The sequence below is a fragment of the Cheilinus undulatus genome, linkage group 15 (assembly GCF_018320785.1).
Source record: "Cheilinus undulatus linkage group 15, ASM1832078v1, whole genome shotgun sequence".
Taxonomy (NCBI): domain Eukaryota; kingdom Metazoa; phylum Chordata; class Actinopteri; order Labriformes; family Labridae; genus Cheilinus; species Cheilinus undulatus.
Genome location: NC_054879.1, coordinates 27,303,302 through 27,326,177, shown reverse-complemented (window position 1 = coordinate 27,326,177; position 22,876 = coordinate 27,303,302). Strand labels below are relative to the sequence as shown.

The 22,876-nt window shown below is 37.8% G+C and overlaps 1 protein-coding gene across 2 annotated transcripts in view; it reads left to right on the top strand.

The window, feature by feature from the left end:
• The window catches only part of tbx15 (T-box transcription factor 15), a 57,230-nt gene that overhangs the window by 20,058 nt on the left and 14,296 nt on the right, over positions 1-22,876 (top strand). For both annotated transcript variants that reach the window (XM_041806547.1, XM_041806548.1), the window contains exons 4-5: positions 9,431-9,602; positions 22,667-22,834. In XM_041806547.1, the coding sequence (XP_041662481.1) occupies positions 9,431-9,602; positions 22,667-22,834 (340 nt within the window). The remainder of the gene's footprint in view (positions 1-9,430; positions 9,603-22,666; positions 22,835-22,876) is intronic.

The following is a 22,876-nucleotide window of genomic DNA, read 5'->3' as shown; positions in this document are numbered from 1 at the left end:
GTTACTGTGTGAGTAACGTGGTAAATAACCCAGAGCAGGGGTGGGAAGCTGGCGGCTCAGGGGTCACATGCAACCCTCCACCTTATTCAATACAGCCCATAAGTCCATTTCAAATACCAATGAATTATAAACATGAAAATGTGACAAAATCTGACATGAAAATACAAACATTTTTCTTAAATCTCTGATTTCTGGTATGTGTGGAGTACTTTAAAAGAAATTAGTAGATTGTCATTGTTTCTGTTAAACTTTTTTACATGATTAACTAAATGCACTTGCAAAAATAAATATGCAAATGAAATAAATGAGAATAACAAGGAACTATCGTGTTCACTGTATGTAAAAAGCAGCTTGAAACTGTTTAAATTCTCTGTTATCCCATTCAATTTTTTTTTTTTTTTTTTTTTTTGCACTTACAGTGCTGTGAAAAAGTATTTGGCCCCTTTCTGATTCCTGATTTTTATTTTTATTTTTTTGCATATTTATCACACTTAAATTTTTTGGCTCATCAAACCAATTTTAATATCTCACAAAGATGACCCGAGTAAATACAATATGCAATTTCCAAATTATTTTTTTATTTATTAAGGGGGAAAAAAAATCCCAACCTATCTCACCCTATGTGAAAGGATTAACCATAAATCTTGGAAAACTGATGTCAATTTCACCGGCCATACCCAGACCTGATTACCGCCAGATGTGTTGAATCAAGAAATCACTTCAACAGAAGCTGTCGGACAAAGTGAAGAAGGCCACAAGAACTCAAAAAGAATCGCATCATACCATGATGCAAAGAAATTCAAGAACAAAGGAACCCCCCCCCCTCCCAGGGGGGTCCCAGACCCTAGATTAGGAACCTATGAGTTACAGCAGTTTCACCGCTTCTCTCTCTGATTATGTGAAATTCATCAATGACACCAAAACAATACATTGTATAGAGTGCAGTCTTTAATGAACTGGATCAAAAGCAAGCCACAGAGGCTGGCATGTTGAGCATCAGGCCTGGCTCTACTCAACCTAGAAATGCCTGGTGTGGCTGCAACATTGGAGGTTCATGTTCGGAGGTGAGCTTAAGGAAGCTGTTTGACATATCTGAGGTGAGGTAAGAACTCAGTGACAAGTTAAAAAATGTAGGCGTGGTCATTCTTAAATTAATAAAGACATTTCAGTGCAAAAGTTTTATGTCAATTTGACTGACATTTGTTTAGGTAGATTTAAAATAGCCAAATCATTCTGAATGTTGGATACATCTATATTATGGTTGGAATGTGTGCAAAACGTTATCTTTTTTTGCAGAGTTGCATGTGGTCGGTTTTCATTTATTTTATAAGTATATGTCATGCATCAAGTTTTCCTAATATTGGATTAAAGTAAGCATCCATAAAAACATATTCATCTCACAAATAATACATGAAATAATTGTTTGAATAACTGCATATAAAAAGTTTTGTTGTAGTGAGTTTGTATTTTAAGTATTATGTAAGCTGTTTTAAAGGTCTAAATAGCATAAGCAAGCAGCTTGCAGATGCACTTTAAAGTTCAGGATCTCATGACACTAACCATGTTTGAGTTTTCGTGCGTTTCTTTTAAAGAGTGAGGATTTGATTAAAATCTGCACAAGTGAAAGATTTATCCCCTCTCCACGGCCCTAAAAAACCTCATCTTAGTGAAAAATGGAGAAAATCTCTCTCTTCGCATCCACTTAACTCAGATTTGATTCTGACAAAAATCCAGTTTGTCAGAAAGAAATTAAAGATCTGCACGAAAACAAACAATAAATAAGGACTGACTTCTATTCAACTCGAGCATCCTCTATCCTTCATGTCATATCAGACTTAATGAATGTAAAATTTTCCACCCCAGCACAGCAGACGTTGAGTGTTACCGCCTCTTCCTGCTCTCCCTCCAGTTAACCGGCACATCATAGTGGGTTTTTAGAGGCCAGAAGATCTTGTAAAATTAAATAGGATTTTCTTCCTGGCTGGGGAGTTTACCACAGAGCTTTGCAGGCTGATCTGGGATCTGTCACTGCTGTGTGTCACAGTCCTGGGGAGTTTGGGGTCTGGAAACTCGGTCTTTATTGGAGTCGACTTGCTTTACTCAGGCGGCCTGCCTCTGTTTAGGAACGTCTCAGTGGTACCACGATCATTAAACCTCCATATTTCACTTTTCTTTAATGTGGACAGTCGCTCTGTCTCTCTGAATATGAATCTGGCGTTTGTCTTTAAACCAGGACTTTATCCATGAGTGCTTCTGTACCACCCTTTCAGGTTACCACACGCATTTAAAAAGAGTCAAACCCACACGTTTCCAGGCATTTATACAAGCCTTTATAATGTGTTACTTGTTTGTACAACTTACCCTAATCCACTGAGCTTTAACTGGTCTTATTTTGAACTAACAACAGGAGAGTGACTTCATAGTGAAGGATTTTACTATTTAATTCATCTTTACAGATATTCAGTCTTAAAAATGCCCCCCCCCCCAAAAAAAAGCATTTAAAAAAAGCTAAAATTACTGATATTTGACTATTTATGTTTTTATATTTGTGAGGACAGTTAGTGTGTAATATATATATATAATACATTAGGAATATATATTAGTGACAGTAAGTCTTTTATTTAAGGGTCTGAGCCAAAGGTGTTCATGATCTGAGGCTCCAGAGGTCCAGACACAAGCTCCCCTTGAAAAATGTTGGCGGTCACATGCTCTATTTTCAAGGCATTTTAATTTGAATGTAGAATTCAAATGTCAACAAATAAATACAGGATTTTGGGTAAAGATAATACAGTTAGCCTAAACAAACAACAACTTAAATTATTAAGATCAATACCTTTTGCTTCTGTTTTTTTAAAAAAGGGAAGAAAGTGTCTGATGTCTAAGTTTCACAACATAGGGCAGGAATTCAACATTAGAGTTTATAATTTGCACCTTTTTTTGTGAAAAAGAACATAAAAAGCAAAGGTGTGGTTCAAGAGGTAGACCTATTTATGAAAATGCAGAAATTATTCACTTTTAGTGCATTGTTGAATTGTACCTTTTATACTGCAGTGTGTATAAGGTTTTATAGATTATAAAAATGGTTTGATTTGTCAGTTTTGCTGCAAGAATGGGATATAAATGTTGTGATAAGCAGAGTCCATTTGCTTATTATTGTCCAATTCTTTTTTATGTACCTTCCCATCCATTTTCTATATCCCTTGTCCCATTCAGGGTCATGGGGGACAGGAGTCTATCCCAGCTTTCAGCAGGTTAGAGGTGGGGTACACCCTGGACCATCACTAGACAACTGCAGGGCTGGCGTAAAGGGACAAACAACCAGGCACTCTCACATTCCCATCTATGGGCAATTTAGAGTCACCAGTCCAGCTAACGTGCGTTTCTTTGGTGGAGGGAGAGTACACAGACAATCAAAGCCTGCACAGGGAGAACATGTAGACTCCACACGGAAGGGCCATGACCGAGATTTGGCCTATTTATTGTCATTATTATAACGAGGTGCACAATTGGCATTCCTGTTGTTTTCATGGTGATTTAAGATGCTGTCAGACAGTTTACAAAGGAATAAATGCCCTTAAGCTGTGGATTCTACTCGTGCCTGCTTATATGATGCATGGCAAATGACACATGATCAAGTCGAAAGTTGCCGCAACTTTTAAATGAGTCATGTGACTCAAAATTCATATCTGAATCAGAGGACATTTGATCATGATTAGAATCTTAAAGGAAACATACATGCAAACAGACAAGCACCAGTCAAACCCAATGGCAGTCACCATATTGACTCAGTCAGTATACAGTAACCCTGTATACAGCCTGGATTTGGAAAGTGTATAAACTGGTGCTGTCAATTATTTAAAAAAATTAATCAAGTCAATCACATCACTATACTGTGATTAATCATAAATTCTGCTGTGAATGATCAGGTGTGCTGTTACCCCGAGGTAGCTGAAGTTGCTGACTGATGTCCAGTGGTCTCTCGTCAGTGTAATAAATGTAGCTTGGGCCAGCTGCTCCACTTTAGTTGCCTTTTTAGCTGTCATACAGCTCACAGATTCTTGTGACAGTAGTTCTTGTAGGTGTTCTGTGGTACGGGTCATCCGAGGCGACCCGGATGATGTGTTGAAGCCCCTCGTCGTCAACGATGTCGATTGTCTGCTGTCTCTGGCGACCCATTAGCGATTGCATTAGTTTGCTTAGATGTTGTCATTTAGGGGACGAATCTGGGCCTGCTGGACTGCACCAGTGTAGCTTGGCGTTATGGCTTGATCCCATGTTGTTGTTAGCATCTTTGCTAACATTAGAAAAGATGCGTCTTGCCTGGAGGTGGTACTTCAGACTCGTTGTGCTTTGGAGTAAAGACAATTCATCACAGCATGTAAACACAACTTTTGTTTCATCCAGACTTCCATTAGGCAGGTTTTTAAATCAAAATTTGCCATGAAGCAGACCTGGGTCTGTCTCCTGACTCATCACTGCTGTCTTCGTTTGACCCGCCTTTAACCTTTCACTCCAGGGACGTAAACATCTGCGCAGGAGGACTACGGGAGGAAGTTGTGGTCAAACTTAGTCATATGGTTAAATTGCGTTATTATTTTTTTAATGCTTTAAGCTTTCCAGATTAATCACAAGCTTTAACACCTATATATTAACAGGCCTAGTATAAACATGACTGTTTAAATAAGCATACTTGTTGTGGCAGTTTGGATTCTCAGCTGCGATAGGACCCCCCCTCCCCCATCCGTCCAGTCAGAGTGTCACATAAAGTCCAGTCTTTATTGATCGAGCCGGAGCCAGATGGCAGATTTATAGGAGATGAAAGCGGGCAGACTAATCAGATTTCCAGTCCTGTTTGGAGCTAAAGTTTCCTCCTTCTTTAACACTTTCCCCGCTACACAGAGCGTAACCCTAAACAGCGCTCCAAACAGGAAATTACACAAACGCCTGGCACCCCCACTGAGAATAGATGTGTGAAGGTCAAAGGAGCAGGAGTTGAGGTGTTTGCTTGGCGCTAGTTATAATAAAAATCAGGAACAGGTAGTCAGAGCTGGTCTTTGTAGTTGCTGGATAAAGAAAAAAGGCCAGGAGGATTACAGCCGTCCTTCTGCAGCTTGTGTCTCTGAGAAGTATGGCATTATATTACGTATATAACCTTTGTTGTTGAGTCAGTTAAGGGTCCTCCTGCAGCTCATGTCTCTGAGAAGTAATGCACTATATACCGTTTACAACCTTTGTTATTAAGAGCCACTTTAAGAGTCTGAGGCAGAGCAAGGAGACAAAATTATGAGACAGACAGCTTGGAGGCGTGGTTTGTGGAGGAGGCTGAGTTAAATGATTCAGTTTTCAAACTGAGAAGCACAAGTTCATGTCCAGACTGTCAGACAAAGCCGACACTCAGTCACAATTTTTATTAAATAAGTTAATTGAAGTTTTTTCCAAGATCTTAAGAAAAAACTGTTTTGTTTTTTGAGATCATGATACATATGAGTCAAAATCTCAAGAAAAATAACCAAAAATCCCATAACACTACAGGAAAATTAAATAAAATGCAGTGTATAGATATATATCTATTTGGGACTTCTGTGTATTTTAACCCACACCATGTTGTTTTTATATTTCTTAAGTGTGCAGTGTATGCAAGGATCCACTTCAACCTAGACAAGAGAAATAACCTTAGAACAGCACAAAGAGTACCTCAAAATAGACAACCTGATGACCTTGGATTACACTGTTTTGGACATCCACGACATTCTGCACAAAAACTGTGCTCACTTTTGAAATGAAGGTTTACAAATTTGGTTAACCCAAATCAGATTTTACTAAAACCTCTCAAGGAAAACAGCCAAAGCATCTGTGTTTGGTTCTTCTAAGTCTTACTTTACAGAATAGATTTTCTAAAACCAAAGAAAAAACATAAAGATTCTTTTGGAGCAGTTGCACCTACCATGTCCATCTGCCAAACTCTCACTGAAGACTTAAAAGCTCGTCGGAAAGATAAGATGCTCTTGTCTCCCCCCTTCCCAGACTAAGAAATAATCCTGTCCAGCCTTTATTTGCCTTGAGGAGTTAGTCTTTTTGGATTCCCCGCAAAAAATGAAGCTCAGTGTTAGTTCATGCAGGACACAGTCATACGCCCAGCTATGATCAGCTGACACCCAGCTGATCCCAATTATCGCCTCCCAGCTCCCACAGCCAATCACAGCTCTTTCTCTCAACACAGCAGTCCATTAAAATGACATTCTTCAGCTTGCATTATTGCTGATGCACCATGCTGCTGCTGATGGCAAAGCTTAATCTCCTCCACCCCAGCCTCCTCCTTTGTAGCATAAAGCTTGTTGCAGCCTCATATTGAGATTCGTGCTACTATAGATTAATTGCTTTTGAACTTATTTCATTGTATTCAGTACGCCTTGTCATTAATGTATCCATCCATATGGGGGTTTCTAGCTATGTGCTGCCTGGAAAGTCGAAACATGCTGCTAGACTGACCCAGGGAGCATCTTTTGAGCAGAGCCTTCTCCTCCAAGTAAAACTATATATCCATTTTGCAGTCCTTTACACTGAAAAGAGGGAGCAGTGCAGTGAAAAAGAGGACATTGAACTCCTGGCCATGCACACCAGTGCTGTTATGCATGGACCAGAAAAGAGAGGCAGAAATCTCATAATATCTTTTGCTCTAATGTCTCAGTTTACCAGAGGATGGTGTCAGACACACTGCAGACTTGAGCAGCCTGAATGTTTTTCATGATGTGGAAATTATTCCAATTTAGGTGCTGTTTATTTGTGTTGTTGATGTGCAACGGCCTTAAATCTTGGCTAACTGTCAGTATCTGTATTACTGAGCCTCTTGCATGCTGGCATTCGTCACTGTTATCAACGCTTCTGCCAGTTCGAGTTACTCTCTGCCAGCCTCTTACTTGTCACAAACTTTTGCATTCTCTTGCCTGTCCGAGCATTTATATTGAAAAACTTTTGCCAGCTTAGGCTTTCTCTTGCCTGCTCTCTAGCTAATCCATGCTTGTCCCACTGCCATTCCATGACTTTCCAAACTCGTGCTAGTCAACATTTCCTATGATCCATGCTTTTGCTGGTTCAAGACAGACCCCTTACCTATACAGGATCCTCTTTACATTCATCTTTTCTATCCTAGAGTTACTCTGAAATGTCCCTAGCTTAAATTTTCTCTCTTTTTTTTCTTCCTAGCGCCCTCTAAGTATGGTGAGCTTAAACAAGAAACAGGAAAAGTCAGCATACAGGGATTTCTGCCAGAGGGCTGTGCCGCTAAACATGAGCAGTTGTGCAGAAATTTGTACCCCCTTAACCCTGGTTATGAAGTGTATGAACAGGTGTTTGAGGCACAGGATGGGGATAAAACAGGATTTTTTTTCCCCCTGTAACAATTTGGTTTGCATTCAAATGATTTTTTGGGTGATATTTAAGGTATATATAGTTGCATAGTACTGCTCTTAATCAAATGGGGTGTAATCTAAAGTCTTGTTTTTTGGTTTTAATGTGCAACATTTCAGCAAAGACAAATGGTTTCAGCAGAAATGTGACCTTACAAACAAACTGAAGTGTTAGCATTCACGAAGAGCTGCCTTTACCTTCAACATGGCTGCCGGATTTATGTTTTCGTTAGCGTTACTCTCTGCTGTTTAATTATGAGATTGTAATTGTGTGAGCCATGCCTTTTTGTGGCACAGAGGGACTGAGAGTATTTTTGCTTTTATTTGAAGGTAATTACACACACTATATAGTGTGTTTGTGAGAGTGTGAAATGGGGCGGAGCAGCCCTGGGAGGCAATAACAAAAGGACCAAATGAGAGTTTTGTCCATGTTTCAGGAGTGAGTGATGGCTTTGGCAGAGACGCTGCAGATAAAACACTTTCAAGTTAGTGTGGAGGCCAGAACTAAAGGCAAACAGCTGTGCTTCTCACTCGCTCTCCTACATTTGTTCTCATCCTTGCTCTACCTCCCATTCTCTGTTTCACTATCCTCTCTTTTAACTGTCGTCTTTCTCTGACTTATTCTCTCTTTTTTATCTCTCTTGTTAACTTATTTTTCTCTGTCCACGCCTCTCTTTCTTCTCTGGAGTTTTTATTCCCTCCTCTCTCCTCCCATCTCTTCTTCTCCCTTTGTATTTTTAGTTTTTTATTTTTATAACACTGTATACATTTTTCATCTGGTGGTTTGTGGACCTGTTTTTCAAAAAGAGGCTAAAAGTCAGTTTCTCTCTTTCTTCTTTCTCCCTGCTGTTTAATGGGTGGGACGCCCCGGCGTACCCAAACTCACACAAAACATCATCAAATATTATGGCTGGCCTTAATTGAAGCTATGCAGTTGAGTGAGTGTGACTGCATATGGAATAATTTATGTTGCTCTTGTTCAAAATTTCAAGCACAATGAAAAAACAACAGATGAGTTGAAAAAGCCCATGTTGTGGCAACGTGGCCTAGTGTTTGGAGTTTGTTTTGCAGCGCAGAGGCGCTCAAGCTTTTTCTGAAATCCAAACAGCTTTTATAATGACCCAGTCAACCCTGAAGTAACCTCAAATGAGATTTCAAAACAGAGGAGGGAGGAGGGAACATTATCCCTGGAGATTAGAGTGCGCTAAACTGCTGAGGAATAAAAACATGGTCCACAGAAGAAATCAAGGGTTACAAAATTAAATAATTGTTGTAGGATTGCATTGTGCTTTTTCAAATCTGTATTTAAATTTTTTACATGTAAAATGTAAGAGTACCAGGTTCTTCTGGATAAGAGAGATGAGCCTTATCTTCATAAAAATACTCTAAAAGAAGCTCCAAGTTTTTAATTAATAAGAATTCTGTGCAGACAAATGCATGGAAGCACAGTCTGTAGGCTGGGCTCTAGGTTTTGTTTTCAGTCCTTGATTGTCTATCAACTACAGCATTTCTCTCGTATTTAAAGTTTTGGTGGTAAAAACTGTTAGCACAGAAGAAAGGAGGAAATTTGAAGAGTTGTTGAAATCCTAACCATTGTTTTATGCTAATAGAATAAAGAAATACCTAAGGGTCTGGATGACTAAACCCATAAAACAAAAGAAAACTTAATCAAATATTAGCTATGAAAAAAGTTCTGTCATTTATTAGTGTGTCTGATTTTTATTTGAAGCATGACAACGCTTCATCTTTTATCTACCCTCTGAATTTGTTGTGGATCTTTCCTTCCCTAATACAGTTGTTAATGTCATTGTCAGTGTGTAAACTGTAGAACTGTACACGATAAAATCTGTACAAAGAAACTTATTTTTGGCTCTTAGACTTTTTTAATATTAACAGATAGTCTTAACTGTGATTACAGTTTTCCTTTTAAGGCTCATCACCAGAGTACCTAAAAATAAAAAGATAGCTGAAATATTTCTCTTAGATCTTTGTACTGAATTTGGTGTCCCTGTCTTATTTTGCAGGTATGTGTATCACAGCTCGAAGTGGATGGTTGCAGGAAATGCGGACTCCCCGGTGCCTCCGCGGGCATACATCCATCCGGACTCTCTGGCCTCAGGAGACACCTGGATGAGGCAGGTGGTCAGTTTTGACAAACTCAAACTGACCAACAATGAGCTGGACGACCAGGGACATGTAAGAGACATTTATTCTAATAATGCTTCTGCTGAATTACACTAAATGCTGCAGACAAAGTTTGTTACAGTATCACTGACAAGATAGAATTGACTTGTGTTGTCCTAGAGGGAAATTTTCTGTGGACTACACAGTCATCCAACACAGAACAAAAATAGAACTGGCAGTTAAATGCTTCCACAAAATATCAAAGTGATGGACAGCGAAAATATGGTGGTTGGTCAAGTTGAAGGGCTGTTGTGTTTCCTGCGGTAATGTGATTCTTTGAAGGGTTATGGGCAATAAAGCCCAATACTCTGTTGTATCATATCGTATCATATCGTATCGTATCGTAACTTTTTATATCATGTTGCACCACTCGTAAGGTATTGCACCATGCTGTATGGGTTGGTGCAATGGTCTCATATGGTTTAACCAGGTATTATATTGTATCATATTATATAGTGTTGTGTCATATTGCACCATACTGTATGGTATGGTATAGTCCGATACTGTATTGTATTTGTGTTGTATTGTGTCTGGTTATATTGTATCTGATGTGTTGTGCACTCAGATACACAACAAATGTGTGCATATGTTGTGTGCATTGCATTGTATCATGCCATATTGTGCAACATTGTGCCTTACAGTACTGTATCTTATTGTATCTTGTCTTGTTGTGTCTTATGGTGTGGTGTGGTGTCTTGTCTTGTCTTGTTGTGTCTTGTCTTGCTGTGTGGTGTCTAGTCTTGCTGTGTGGTATGGTGTCTTGTCTTGTCGTGTTGTGTCGTGTCATGTTGTGTCGTGTCTCGTCCTTTCGTGTCGAGCTGTACTGTATCTTATGGTATTGTATTGCACCATGCTGTATGGTATGATATCATTTTTCTTTTTCATGTTATATTATATCATATTGCATCGTATCGTATGGTATTGCCATGTCTTATTTTGCTGTGCAGCGTTGTGTTTTGTTTTGCACGATATCTGTTGTCTTGCACCTTATTGTATCGTATTGTGTCGTGTTGTGCAATGTCATATCAAATCATTTTGTATTGCCCTGCACAGTATGGCATGGTATAATAAGATATTTTGTCCTCTTTTGCTGTGCTGTGTGGTATTGTGTCACATTGTATCATATCTGTTGCATCATACAGTATCGTATTGTAACATATGGTATGGTGATGTGTCATATTGTATTATCTCGTATTGTGCCGTATCCGTTTTATCATAAGCATTTATTCTGAAGACTAGAGCTCATGTTTTATATGACCTAAAAGGTAATTAATATGTTTTAGCTAAAGTGATGATTGTTGAGTTGTGGCACATCATTATGACAGTTTTTCCACCCAGTTATTAATCAAGAGAAAAACGATACTCAAGCAGAGATGATCTAACAGTTTGGGTTAAAACGAAGGAGCTGGGATTCATTAGCTGTCCTTCGTGCTCTGTTTTCATGTCCTTCATGTAGTTCACTTTTGGAGCGGTGATTCGTATTTTGGATTGAAATATTTCTGATGCGTTTCCTAGAGGGGAAATTTGACACAGCTCTTCATGGACTTGATGCTCTCACGGAGCCATGAGACTTGTTCTGAATTGATTTTCTGCAGAACTCGATGGTCCGCTTTGCCAAACGCTGCCCTCCCACACTCTGAGCGTTTCATTTTGAAGATGGTTCATCCTGGCTGAGGATTTTTAGGTTTGAGGATTACTTTGGAGATATTGGAGGCCTGGGATTTGAACCTGTGTCCTTATTTTAATGTATTATATTCATTTCCTTCATGGCTCTGTGAAACATTTTGTAATGAAACGATTTCATTAAAGGCACTTAATGATTGGATTTGATTTGTAGTCCGCTCCAGCAGCCACACCACAGGGCTAAAACTTCAGTCTGACCACAGTCAGCCTGATTTACTACCCCGCTCACTAACAGAGGTGGTGAGCTAAAGTAAGTCTCTTATTGGCTCTTGGCTGCTCTAAATGTCTAATGTGGCTTTCATAGGTGAAATATTTAACTGTAATGCAACAAGTTAGACCACAATTTGTCTGATTTACTGCCGTCCCTTATTTTTAATCAGCAAGTGGGCAGCATGCTAAAGTGAGTCCTATATTTGCACTCTTAATGGGTTTCATGGGAAAAGGGACAATTTAAGGTGGAGGGGAAACCATGGTAGCTTCTTATTATTAGCTTCACTTGACTCTTATGTGTAATCCTACAACATAAGTAATCATACAAGGATTCATTTTGTCTGCAAAACTCAAAATAATGGCGAATTGTGTAGCCGTATAAGAAACTAAATGTATCATTTCACACGTGCGCTCCTTGCTTGAAGGTGTTAGCAGAGACCAAATGAGTTCCCTTGGATTTTAATCCGTTAGATTAAGAGAAAACAGCATCAAATGATGCCACTATTTTGCAATGCATATTTTGCATAAAGCATGTAACCGGAAGCCAAAGCCTGCATTGCAAAATAGTGACAAAAACATAGAGGCTTTCCGGCTAAAAAATGAAATGCTTCAATAGATTTCAATAGTGCTTAAGTTTCAGCCAACATTGTTTTGTTGTTCATTTTTACCAGAAACTCGGTAAAATCTACAGAGAAACTGTACCCACCTGTTATGCTGTATAGCCTAGCTTCCTGGCCAGTACAACCATCAAGTTCTTCTTAAAGGAGCGATGCTCACTGAAATCATTGGAGGCTCATGCCACTACAACTGCTATGTAGGGTGATATCAGGTAAAATTAGTCATTTAACGTTTGAGCCTCCTAGCTCTCTAAATTTTAATAGCCAATGACTGCAAATAATTTCAAATCGTTGCCACCACCATACTTGATACAAAACAATTGATTTGATTGGTCTATGGTTGCTATGGTGAGCAGGGCAATGCCTCACTTCCAGACTGCTGAGGAGAACTGTGAGGTGAGTAGCCTGGCAGACAAATCTTACTTGAAAATTATCAGGTTGATAAATCACTAAAAAACAGATGTACAGTGCTCAACAAATTTACTAGACCACCTGCCATATTTGTCTCAGAGACCATCCAGCATCATGAAGTGCTTTAATGTGGACTCTGTCATTTTCAGTGAGCGCTCCACGTTTTACCATTTTGAACAGGAATGAGGAATTTCAAACTGAATTTACCTTTTTATACCCAAATTTGAGCTGGCTCACTGGGCTTCTCTGAGAGGTCAGAAATAAATCAAGCATAACATTCAACCACTAAAACTCATTTTTCTGTTCAGGAATGCAAGTAAATAACTATAATTTGACATATTAATCAAGAAATAAGAATGTGCTTTACTATTTTTTTTGTTTTTTTTGTAAATCAGTAAATTTGAAAATTCACAGATAACAATTATTATTATATTTTAGCATTAAAAATATAATTTGGGTTAAAGAGCTTCTACATATTGGTGTATTAACCATTGCAGAAACATAAAAAATTATTTTGGTAATTACCAATTCTGTTAATTTAGGGCAGCTGTGGCATAAACCTTACTTTGGGTGGTGGTCTAATAAATTTGTTAAGCACTGTACATCTATAGAAAATATGTATAGTGTATTTTGTGATAACCTTCAGATAAAATGCCAAATTTTTGCTTAGCTAACTAATTTTTTTATGAAAAAACATTTTTTGTTGGTGGCTCAATTTACCTTAATGTACTGAGGTAAACTGAGCCATGCATTTTAGCTAAAATGAGCCACCTTCAGAGTTGAGTTTTAGCAAATATTTTGATGGTTCCTCTTATTAAAGAGCATTAATATATGAATATATGAATATGTTACAGCATATATTGCATGCCTCTTCACATATCCCTTCTTTTTATCCCTCCTGAATTTCCCTTTGGGGATTAATAAAGTACATTCTATTCTATTCTGTTCTATTCTATTCTATTCTATTCTATTTTATTCTATTAACATTACCGTACCAAAATTGCTAGTTCTCGTTATTAACTCTTAACATTTCAAAGTCATTATTCATGAATTATTTTGAAGTTCTTTTAATGTAATGTTATATTATGTAATATGTGTGTTAAAATTGAAGTTAATCAGATTGTTTTATCAGAAATGACTCTGTTTTGCTTTGCAGTTTCAGTGGCTAATTTTAGCTGATAAGTGGCACATTTTACCTGAACACTGATCATCTCAAAGAATGTGGGACAGCTGATGTTTCAAATGCTGTAAGACCTAAACGATCATATTTTATTACATCAACTCAACACAAAAATGTTAAAAACAGTCCTTATTAACTAAAAAAATACAATCCAGTGCAATACATTGCTTTTTCATAGTTTACTAAGCAATTAACCAAAAGGTGGCTCAATTTAGCTGCTGTCACCCTACCTCATATGACCCAACTAAAACTGAAATATTCATTTAAGCTGTGTGCAAGAGCATCTTGCCAAAATGTGCCAAATTACAGATGTGCAAAAAAGCACTTAGAATACCTAAAAACTACAGATAACTTTGAATGAGCTCCATTCTTAACGATACAAACTTTACTTATATGTCACATCAATTAGTCTTTGTGAAAATCCAAGTCTGTGAACTCTGTGTGCTTTTCCTAGCTGATGGAGAGTTGGTTCAAACTTCAGATGATAAAATGATCACATGATATGAATGTGGAATCAGCTGGAGATAGCTCAGTTCCTCCTGTGATGACTGTCAAAGTGTTTTAGAGGAGACTGATTTGATCGCTGTGGTTTGGGAAACCGATGAAAGAGTCTGAGAGGCTGTTACAAATCAATTTCTGCTCCAAGTTCACCGTTACTGCAGAGCTGCCAGGTGCTGTGATGGTTTTTAAAGCAGCGTAGATGTGATTCTGATAGTGTAACAATCATGGCAGCGAACAGTTATGGCAGGTGAATGCTCTGTCACAGCTCTTTAGATGATCACATCAGCTCAGTGGTGACAGTGTAATAACACATGGGTGTTAGCGGGCCAGCCAGAGGGAGGCTGACTTTTTCCTCTCCTGCTGTTAGTTTTTTGGATTCTGTCTCTGGAGGAGCTTTAAAGGCCCAAAGGAAAATTAATTTTGAAGCTTCCTGTGTGGGAAACCTCCCCACGTCTCCTCATCCTCCTGCTTTGTGGTGTCATAAAATATCTGCTATATCAGAGACAGCATACATGGCATAAATCATCAGATGTCAGGGCCACAAAAGAAGCAAGGAGTAGAAAAAACATTTGTCAACTCCGACAGCACAATATCAGCCTGTAAACAAACAGAGCCTGTGCTGGCCTGTAATCTCCTCATCAGATTTGATGGTTTTCTTTTTCACCCACGTTTATGCAGAATAATACTCCCTTACTCCTCTTAAGTCATACTGTTTTAAGATGTCCAAAACTTCACCAGAAAGAGAATTAGACTCCCTCTTGTAAAGTTTCTTAAATTCTTTGAACATGATGGAAAATATCAAAACTGAAACATACAACTGCTTTATAAATTTTCACATACAGTGCATTCAGAAAGTTTTTAAACCCCCTTCACTTTGAACAATTTTGTTAATTGAAGCCTGATGCTACAGTTTTTTCTCATTACATTCTACACTCAGAACCCCATAATGACAAAGTGAAAACAGAATATTAGAAAATTTGCCGAATCTATAATAAAAAAAAAGAAATTTCATGTTGAGCATTCAGACCCTTTACTCACGTAGTTAAAGCACCTTTGGCAGCAATTACAGCCTTGGGTTTTTGAACATGATGCAATGAGCTCTTCACATCTGTACTGGAGGATTTCTTCATTGCAAATCCTCCTTAGCTCAGTTAGGTGGGCCGCCATTTTCAGGGCTCTCCAGGGATGTTCGATAAGGTCCAAGTGAGGGCTCTGGCCAGGACACATTCACAGAGTTGTTGAGTCATTGTCATGTTGGAAGCTGAACCTTCAGCCCAGTCTGAGGTCCTGAGTGCTTCGGAACATGTTTTCATTGAGGATATCTCTGTAATTTGCTACATTCAGCTTTACCTCAACCCTGACCAGTCTCCCAGTCCCTGCTGAAGAAAACCCCCACAGCATGATGCTGCCACCATCATGCTTTATTGTTGGTATGGTATTGTGCAGGTGATGAGTGGTGCCTGGTTACCTCCAGATATAATGTTTAGAATTGTGGCAAAACAGTTCAATAACGGCATCATCAGACCAGAGAATCCTGTTTCTCAAAGTCTGAGAGTCCTTCAGGAGCTCGTTTACAAACTCCGCATGGGCTTTCTTGTGTTTTGCACTGATGAGAGGCCTCAGTCTGGCCGCTCTGCTAAAAAGCCCAAATCAGTGGAGGGCTGCATTGATGGTTGTCCTTCTGGAACTTTGTCCCATCTCCACACAGGATCTCTGGAGCTCAGTCACCATCGGCCCTTGCTCAGTTTTACAGCAACAGTGTCTGAAAACTTTACCCTCGAGAAGATGGTCAGTTTGTCCTCTGCCAGTCCCTTCCTGACTTCTTTTGACTGGCCAGTGAGGGAAACGTTACATTGATGAGTGTGATGCAGTTTAAGAGGATGAATTGTTTCTAATAAATAAAAAATAACAGAGCTGTGAGCATTGTAGGAAAAGGTGCCTATCAAGCTGTTCTTTCTCTCATGGTGCTGGGCACTGAAGATTTTGGACTGAAAATGAGCACTATCAACACAAACTACAGCTGCTGTAGGCGCTGGTTTCAATGGTCCAGTGACTCTGAAATACGACTGTCACTTTAAGAAATCTCTTCATTTTGATTAGCTGAAGTGGTGTGTTTGGATGAGTAATGAAATCCAATAACAACATGGTAGTAACACATCGAGTACCTGTCAAAATACAACACAGTTGTCAATGATTCCCCACCCCACCACAGTGTGACCGCCTGCTGCTCCAAATGAAAGCCACAGAAATAGGAAGTGGAATTTTTGTGATGTAAGTGTGCTCACTTTATTTCAGCAGAGTTTCAGTGTTTTAATCTTTTTGCTATCCTGACTAATGTCTGTGCACTTCCAGTGTTTTCCTACTAAGAACAGTCACAGTGACTGACTCATTAACTTTATTGTTTGTCTCTGATGAAATGCCACTTTATGAGTTTTAATTGAACCTCTTTCTAAAACATGTAACCTAGTTTTTTTGTTTTGTTTTGTTTTGTTTTTTCATAACCTATGTTCTACTAGCATCTTTTAAAAATATTTCTCTGTATCATTTAAATTTCTGAGACAGATTTTTATTCTCTAGCCCACTTTTGACACACTTTTTTTCTCTTAAAAGTATCAATTCAGGCATTACTGAAGCACTGGCAAGTATCGATTTAACACTTGTATCATCGATACCCAACCCTATTGGTGTATTTCAATAAGCAGTGATCAGTAACATCTATACATAATTTGTTGCCACATATAAAGTTTTTAAATTATTTTCTTTACTTTTTTTTTCTATTCTTTCCATCCCTCTGTTCATCTGCAGGCTCCCTGGTGACCCCCCCGGAGATGGGGATCCCCACTTAGAAAAACAGTTGGCCTGAAGCATCAATAAGAAATCAGATAACTATGGCTTTTCTAAAAATGAAATAGAGTAAAAATAAAAGTGAATTAAAATAAATTAATGAATAAATAAATAATCACCAACAACAATATAATAATAATAAAATAATACTCATAACAATAGTAATAATAGGTAACAAAAACAAAATAGAAACAATCAAAATGAAAAACACTTATAACAGTAATAATGACAAAAACAACAATAACATTAATACTTCTAATATAAATAATAATAATAATAATAATAATAATAATAATATTTGTAATAATAATAATAATAATAATAATAATTTTAATAATAAATTATTATTACAATTATAATAATAACAATAACAAAAATAACAACAGCAACAACAACAACAACAACACATAAAGCAATATGGCCTTAAAATAAAATCTCAGATTTCTTAATACCAAACTTATTTTCTGAGTTTATTCAGTTTATTTTTTGCTTTGTAAAAGCAGACATATAAATGACTCAAACACATCTTATCTTGTATTTTATTAAACTTTATTATTATTATTATTTTTTACTTCACTTCTATTCTATGAAGTGGACAAAAGGACTGGATCTACTTTGCATGAGCCTGATGTTTTTTGTTTTTTTTTTCTACTTTTTGAGTAAATATAGCTCTCAAGAAAACAGCCAAACTGAACTTGATATCATGGAATGAGATGTCAAAACCCCCCCTAGAAATTACTTTTCACATCGAGGCATAATTACTTTAAGGCTTGGCTGCATGTCCTTTTAGGGCTTCCGTAGTAAAGCCATCTGGCTTCAGACTGCTCTGATATTTAAATTGTGAAGTCAAAAAGCAGATGAAGGATGTTTATGATTTGCTCAAGGCCACTTCTTCTTCTCCTTCCAGAGGAAATGGGCAGTAAAACTCAATCAAGCTTTTTGATGTGCACAGAAAATATGTAACAGAGCGTTGGGTGTTTTTGTCTTTGGGACGCCTCGGTTGAAGTCCTCAGCCTCGAGAGCTCAGCTCCACCTCACATTGTCGCTTTCTCTCCCTGGTCTCTGGGAAAAACCTAATAAAACCCTGGAGCACGATGCAGCAGCCAACAGATTTTTAGTTTGGCGTGTTTGATTCTTTGTTTTTAATGATCTGATGCTGTGGACCAAACCGGTGCTGTTTATAAAATCATTCAAAACAGAGGATTTCTGCACAGTCAGCTTCAAATGTTTTTATTCAGTCTTTTACTTTGGCCTCGAACAGAACAGGCTTAAAAACATTTATTATTGTGAGGACTTTTTGTTCTGCTCCTTTAAAGCCAAGACTGTCCCTAATGGGGGAATCCTCTTTGTTTGAAGCTGTATCATTCCCCAGGTGAAAAACCTGACCCTGATTCAAACATTTTTTGTAGTTTCAGCATTTCTGAATGCTCCTTTATTATCCTTAAAACATTTCAACAGTGTTTGAAGATGAATGAAAGCCTGAAAGTTTGTGTAGAGTTCTCTTGATCAACAGTTGATGTGATATGACTTTATAGAGATCCGCTGCGTGTCTGTTATCATACATTCAGGATGTGTTTGTGTCTCTGGGGTGGAAGTGTCTGGATAATTTTCAGAGGAGATGAAAAGAGCGTCATTACAGAGAACAAAAATGAAAACATTATTGATTCATCCTAATGATATCTGAGTGTGAACAGCGGTCACTGCTGTCCTCTGGCTGCTCTCTCCGTTGATTATTCTGAGATCAGTGTGTCGATGTGTGAGCTGCTTTTGCGACGACTGGGGACGACAAGCATGAGGCCCCTGGAGCCTGAGGCAGCTGTGTGTGTTTGGAAATCTCTCCTGCTAAAACATGACTGCTACGAAATCTCTATCCTCATTACCAGTCTTTTCTAATCGCTGTTCACTTTTCTCTCATTGAATCATGTTTTTGGATGTTTTGTTTGTGCATAATCAGGAAAATTTAAATCTCATCCCCTGCAAAGTAAAATAAATAAAACAGAAAACACTTAAAGAGACAAACAGCTCTGAAAAACATTCATAATTCTTTAATAGCCCTTTCTAAAATGTTTTCCCAACATCTTCAAGAGAAAGCACACAACTTTAAAAAAGGATTTCCTTCTCATGTCTCTTTTTCAAGAATAAATAATCTGATATGCAAGAAGATTTCTCCTCCTTTTTCAGTAAAAGATTCAACAGAAAATGCAAATCTGATTTGGTTTTGCTTAAATTTCGACAAAAAAGCTTCCTATTAGTTTTTATAATGATCTGATGTAGATAAAAAAAAATCTTATAAATAAGAAAGGATAGCAGCAGGATATAATCTCTTGTGTTTTTGTAAAGATTTATTGTCTTTATTAGGACAGGAGCATGAAAAGAGTTTGAAACTGGGAAAGAGATCGAGGGGAGTGACTTGTGAGAAAGGAGCCACAGGATGGCTTTGAACCTAGACCATCTGCTCCGAGGACGTCAGTCTCTACATGAGTCTCTAGACATAACCACCAGGCTGCAGGATCCTCATAAGGACCCTCATAAATTTAATAAATAAATAAATAATAAATGTAATTTCTTCCCTGGTGTTAAACAGGATGCTGAGACACAGCTAAAAGCTAAGCATCTCTTTGCAAAGCAAAACTTTTGGTGTTGGTTCTCTGACCAACAGAGAAAAACAGCACCAGAAAAAGACTGTCAATGACAGCTGGAGCTTTCTCTGGCAATAATAATCCGATAGGAGAGTTCTCCTGTTTGTTTGAAATACATAAAGAGATACATCTTTGTGATAAAAATAGATTCTTTAACTCTTTAAAGCCCCTGGTATCCTAAATCCACAAAAAACATTTGAACTATTATGCCTATGGTCAGATGTACAAACTATAAACCATCTTAGAAAGTAAAGACCAAACTCCAGATGAAATATTTAAAGTGAATCTAAAAGATATTGGTTGTATAACTAAGCATTCCTATCACCATCTGTCAGTCAGAATGTGAGCTGACATGCTCTAACAGACCTTACAAATGTTTTTGCTGTTTTTGAACCAGATTTCTCATAATAATTAAGTTTTCTCTCAGATTTTAGTGGCTGCCTGTGACACATCTATTTCTTACATCACATTTGAATTTTTTATATCTACCGAAGGCTTTCATTTCCATTTCAAGAAGCCGAGTCACTAAATCACCAAAACAACCCACGAAATTCTATAACATTGCTCCCTGTGTGTAATGCACAAACCAATAGACAAATAAGACACCCAAATCCTGTCAGTTTTTGTTTCTTAAGCAAAAATACTCTGAGACATTTCTCTGACTGCAGAGACAGGAGATTTGATAAACAAAAATAATAGTTAATAAAGGTCTTAATTCTCTCGATCTATAAAGAGTCCTGGTTAAAATGACTTTAAGAGAAAAAAATCCCTCTGATATGACATTTTATTGAATGACTTCCTTTTATAGAGGCTGACTTTACTTATTAGATTACTCAGGCATAAAAAATGTTTCCCAGTCTAAAATCATGATGAGACTTGTGGCTAAAGCATATCTCTGTATGAAAAACATTTCCAACAAACAGCACTAGGAAGGAAAAAAAAATGAAAAATGTAATTGACTGTTGTTTCTTTTTCATAGAAAATCACAACATTTCTAGAAATAGAAATAAAGAAATAAAATCTACAATGACAGTAAACAAAAAAAAAAAAGAAAGAAAACAAAACAAAAGAAAAAAAAACAATAGCAAACCTGTATTTCCATTTTATTTTTTTTTCACAGTCTCTGGTCCTGCATGTTTGTTTTCTAAAGGAGAAAGGAGATGCTTCATCACCCTATAAAATATGACACCCACTGCAGCCCCTTATATATTTGGCTAGAAATATATCATGTGATATTATATTTACAAAAAGAACACCAAAAAAGTATATGAGGCAGTGTACTGACAAAAATCAGGTTCACATCCTGAGACTTTTCTTACATACAAGTAGTGGGGGGATCTACTACCATAGAGGGTTATGACAAAAAGTACATGAAGAAGCCCATATCACTCTTTAAATTCACTGTTTCACCAAAACACAGGCACAGAAACACTCCTCAGAATGTGGCAGAAGTTGTTCCCTGGTGTGAAACTGATGGAGTCCTGCAGCTGGAAACATTTATTTTTTTAGAAAGCAAAGCTGTCGGGCAAAATCTGACTACCAGAGTCAAAAGGCACCAAATAAACTACACCAATTGCCTGAAAATGTTCCGGTACAAAAGAATTTACCTCCTGTCATCCCAGCAAAACATATCCCAAATGTCCATAACATCTTTCTGCTGAAAGGACGAAGCTGGGATAGGCTCAGACAAGACCTTAGAGGCAACTCTAACTCTTCTCTTGAATACTGTCACAGATGTAAATAAGAGCCGAAGCAGGAGAACAAGTGACAGAATTTGAACAAATTTCATCCCTTTATTAAAAATGAGGCAGAGAATTTAACATGTGGTTTGTTTGTTTCTTTGGATGAATACGCCTTTTTGGGTAACCCATTAAAACTAGAGCACCACCCACTCAGTTTAATGGGCAAGTAATCTTTGAGAAAAACAATGCTTGGCCAAACTATCTGGTTGCATCAGGACTCTATAGTAGAGTCTTTCTGAGTAAGATAAAATTTTCTTTTTCCACCACAATTTTACTTGGAGAACAATTAGGTTTAAAAAAATTATCAAAATGATGTCATTTTTTTCTGTTTAAGGTCAAATTGCAACATGTTTGCCCTTATTATGTTTATTGGCATTTTAATTTGTATTTAAAATGTTTGAAAATAGTATTACTCAGTTATTTCTCTCAGTGTTTGCTATATATACTATATTATACTATGTATATAATGCTTATATACAGATTCATATATATATACTGTTTCTCAGCGCTGTAGTCCTGATTTGAAATGACCTCCTCTGTTGTACTCAGCCGTGCTTTTCTCACTCAGATTAATCAAATGCAGACCGAGACCCCGAGGCGATGCTGGGGTCGACACTGTCTGATGCCTCGGCTCTGCTCTGAAATAATCCTCAGCCAAACTCCAGCATTATCACGGTGTGAACTCTGTTCCCGCTTTGTGTCACATCGCCCTGATACAGGATCTGTGGAGAAAATGTTATTTTGTGAAATGAGTCGTCACTACTTGAAGTCTTGTCTTGATTTTTAAGCTATAGGAGGAAAACTCACTTATTTACATTCAGATCTGTGTGTACATTTGAAGAGTCGTTCACTGGATTACACCCTATCCTCTAATCTTGTCATCTAGATGCTGAGTCCTCACTGAAACCTGATCCTCTGAGGTTTTTCTGCTTCATCATTTGGCACAGTTTTTTTTTTTAAACCTTCTCTTTTCATGGTTTTTCTGGTCAATTCTGTTCATGACAAGCAGAAACAGATTCATACAAATTGCAAATGCTTGATTTTGCCTGCAGTAAAAACAAACTCAAAGGGATTTAAAACAGTGATGACAGCACAAATGTTCCCCATTTGGAAGATGTCCGTCATGATATTGATTATTTTCTAAAAGCCTCTAGAAAGCATAAAACCCCACACACAATTGCAGATGCACATGGACAGACTCAGTTTTCAGGGTTTTTCATCTTGATTTTCTTTGCTTTTCCATCCACAGATCATCCTCCACTCCATGCACAAGTACCAGCCTCGTGTTCACGTCATCAGGAAGGACTTCAGCAGTGAACTTTCTCCTAACAAGTCGATCCCCAGCGGGGAGGGAGTCAAGACTTTTAGCTTCCCTGAGACTGTCTTCACGACTGTCACAGCCTACCAGAACCAGCAGGTATGGTCTTCACTCATCTCTCTGCAAAACTACTGCTATGAT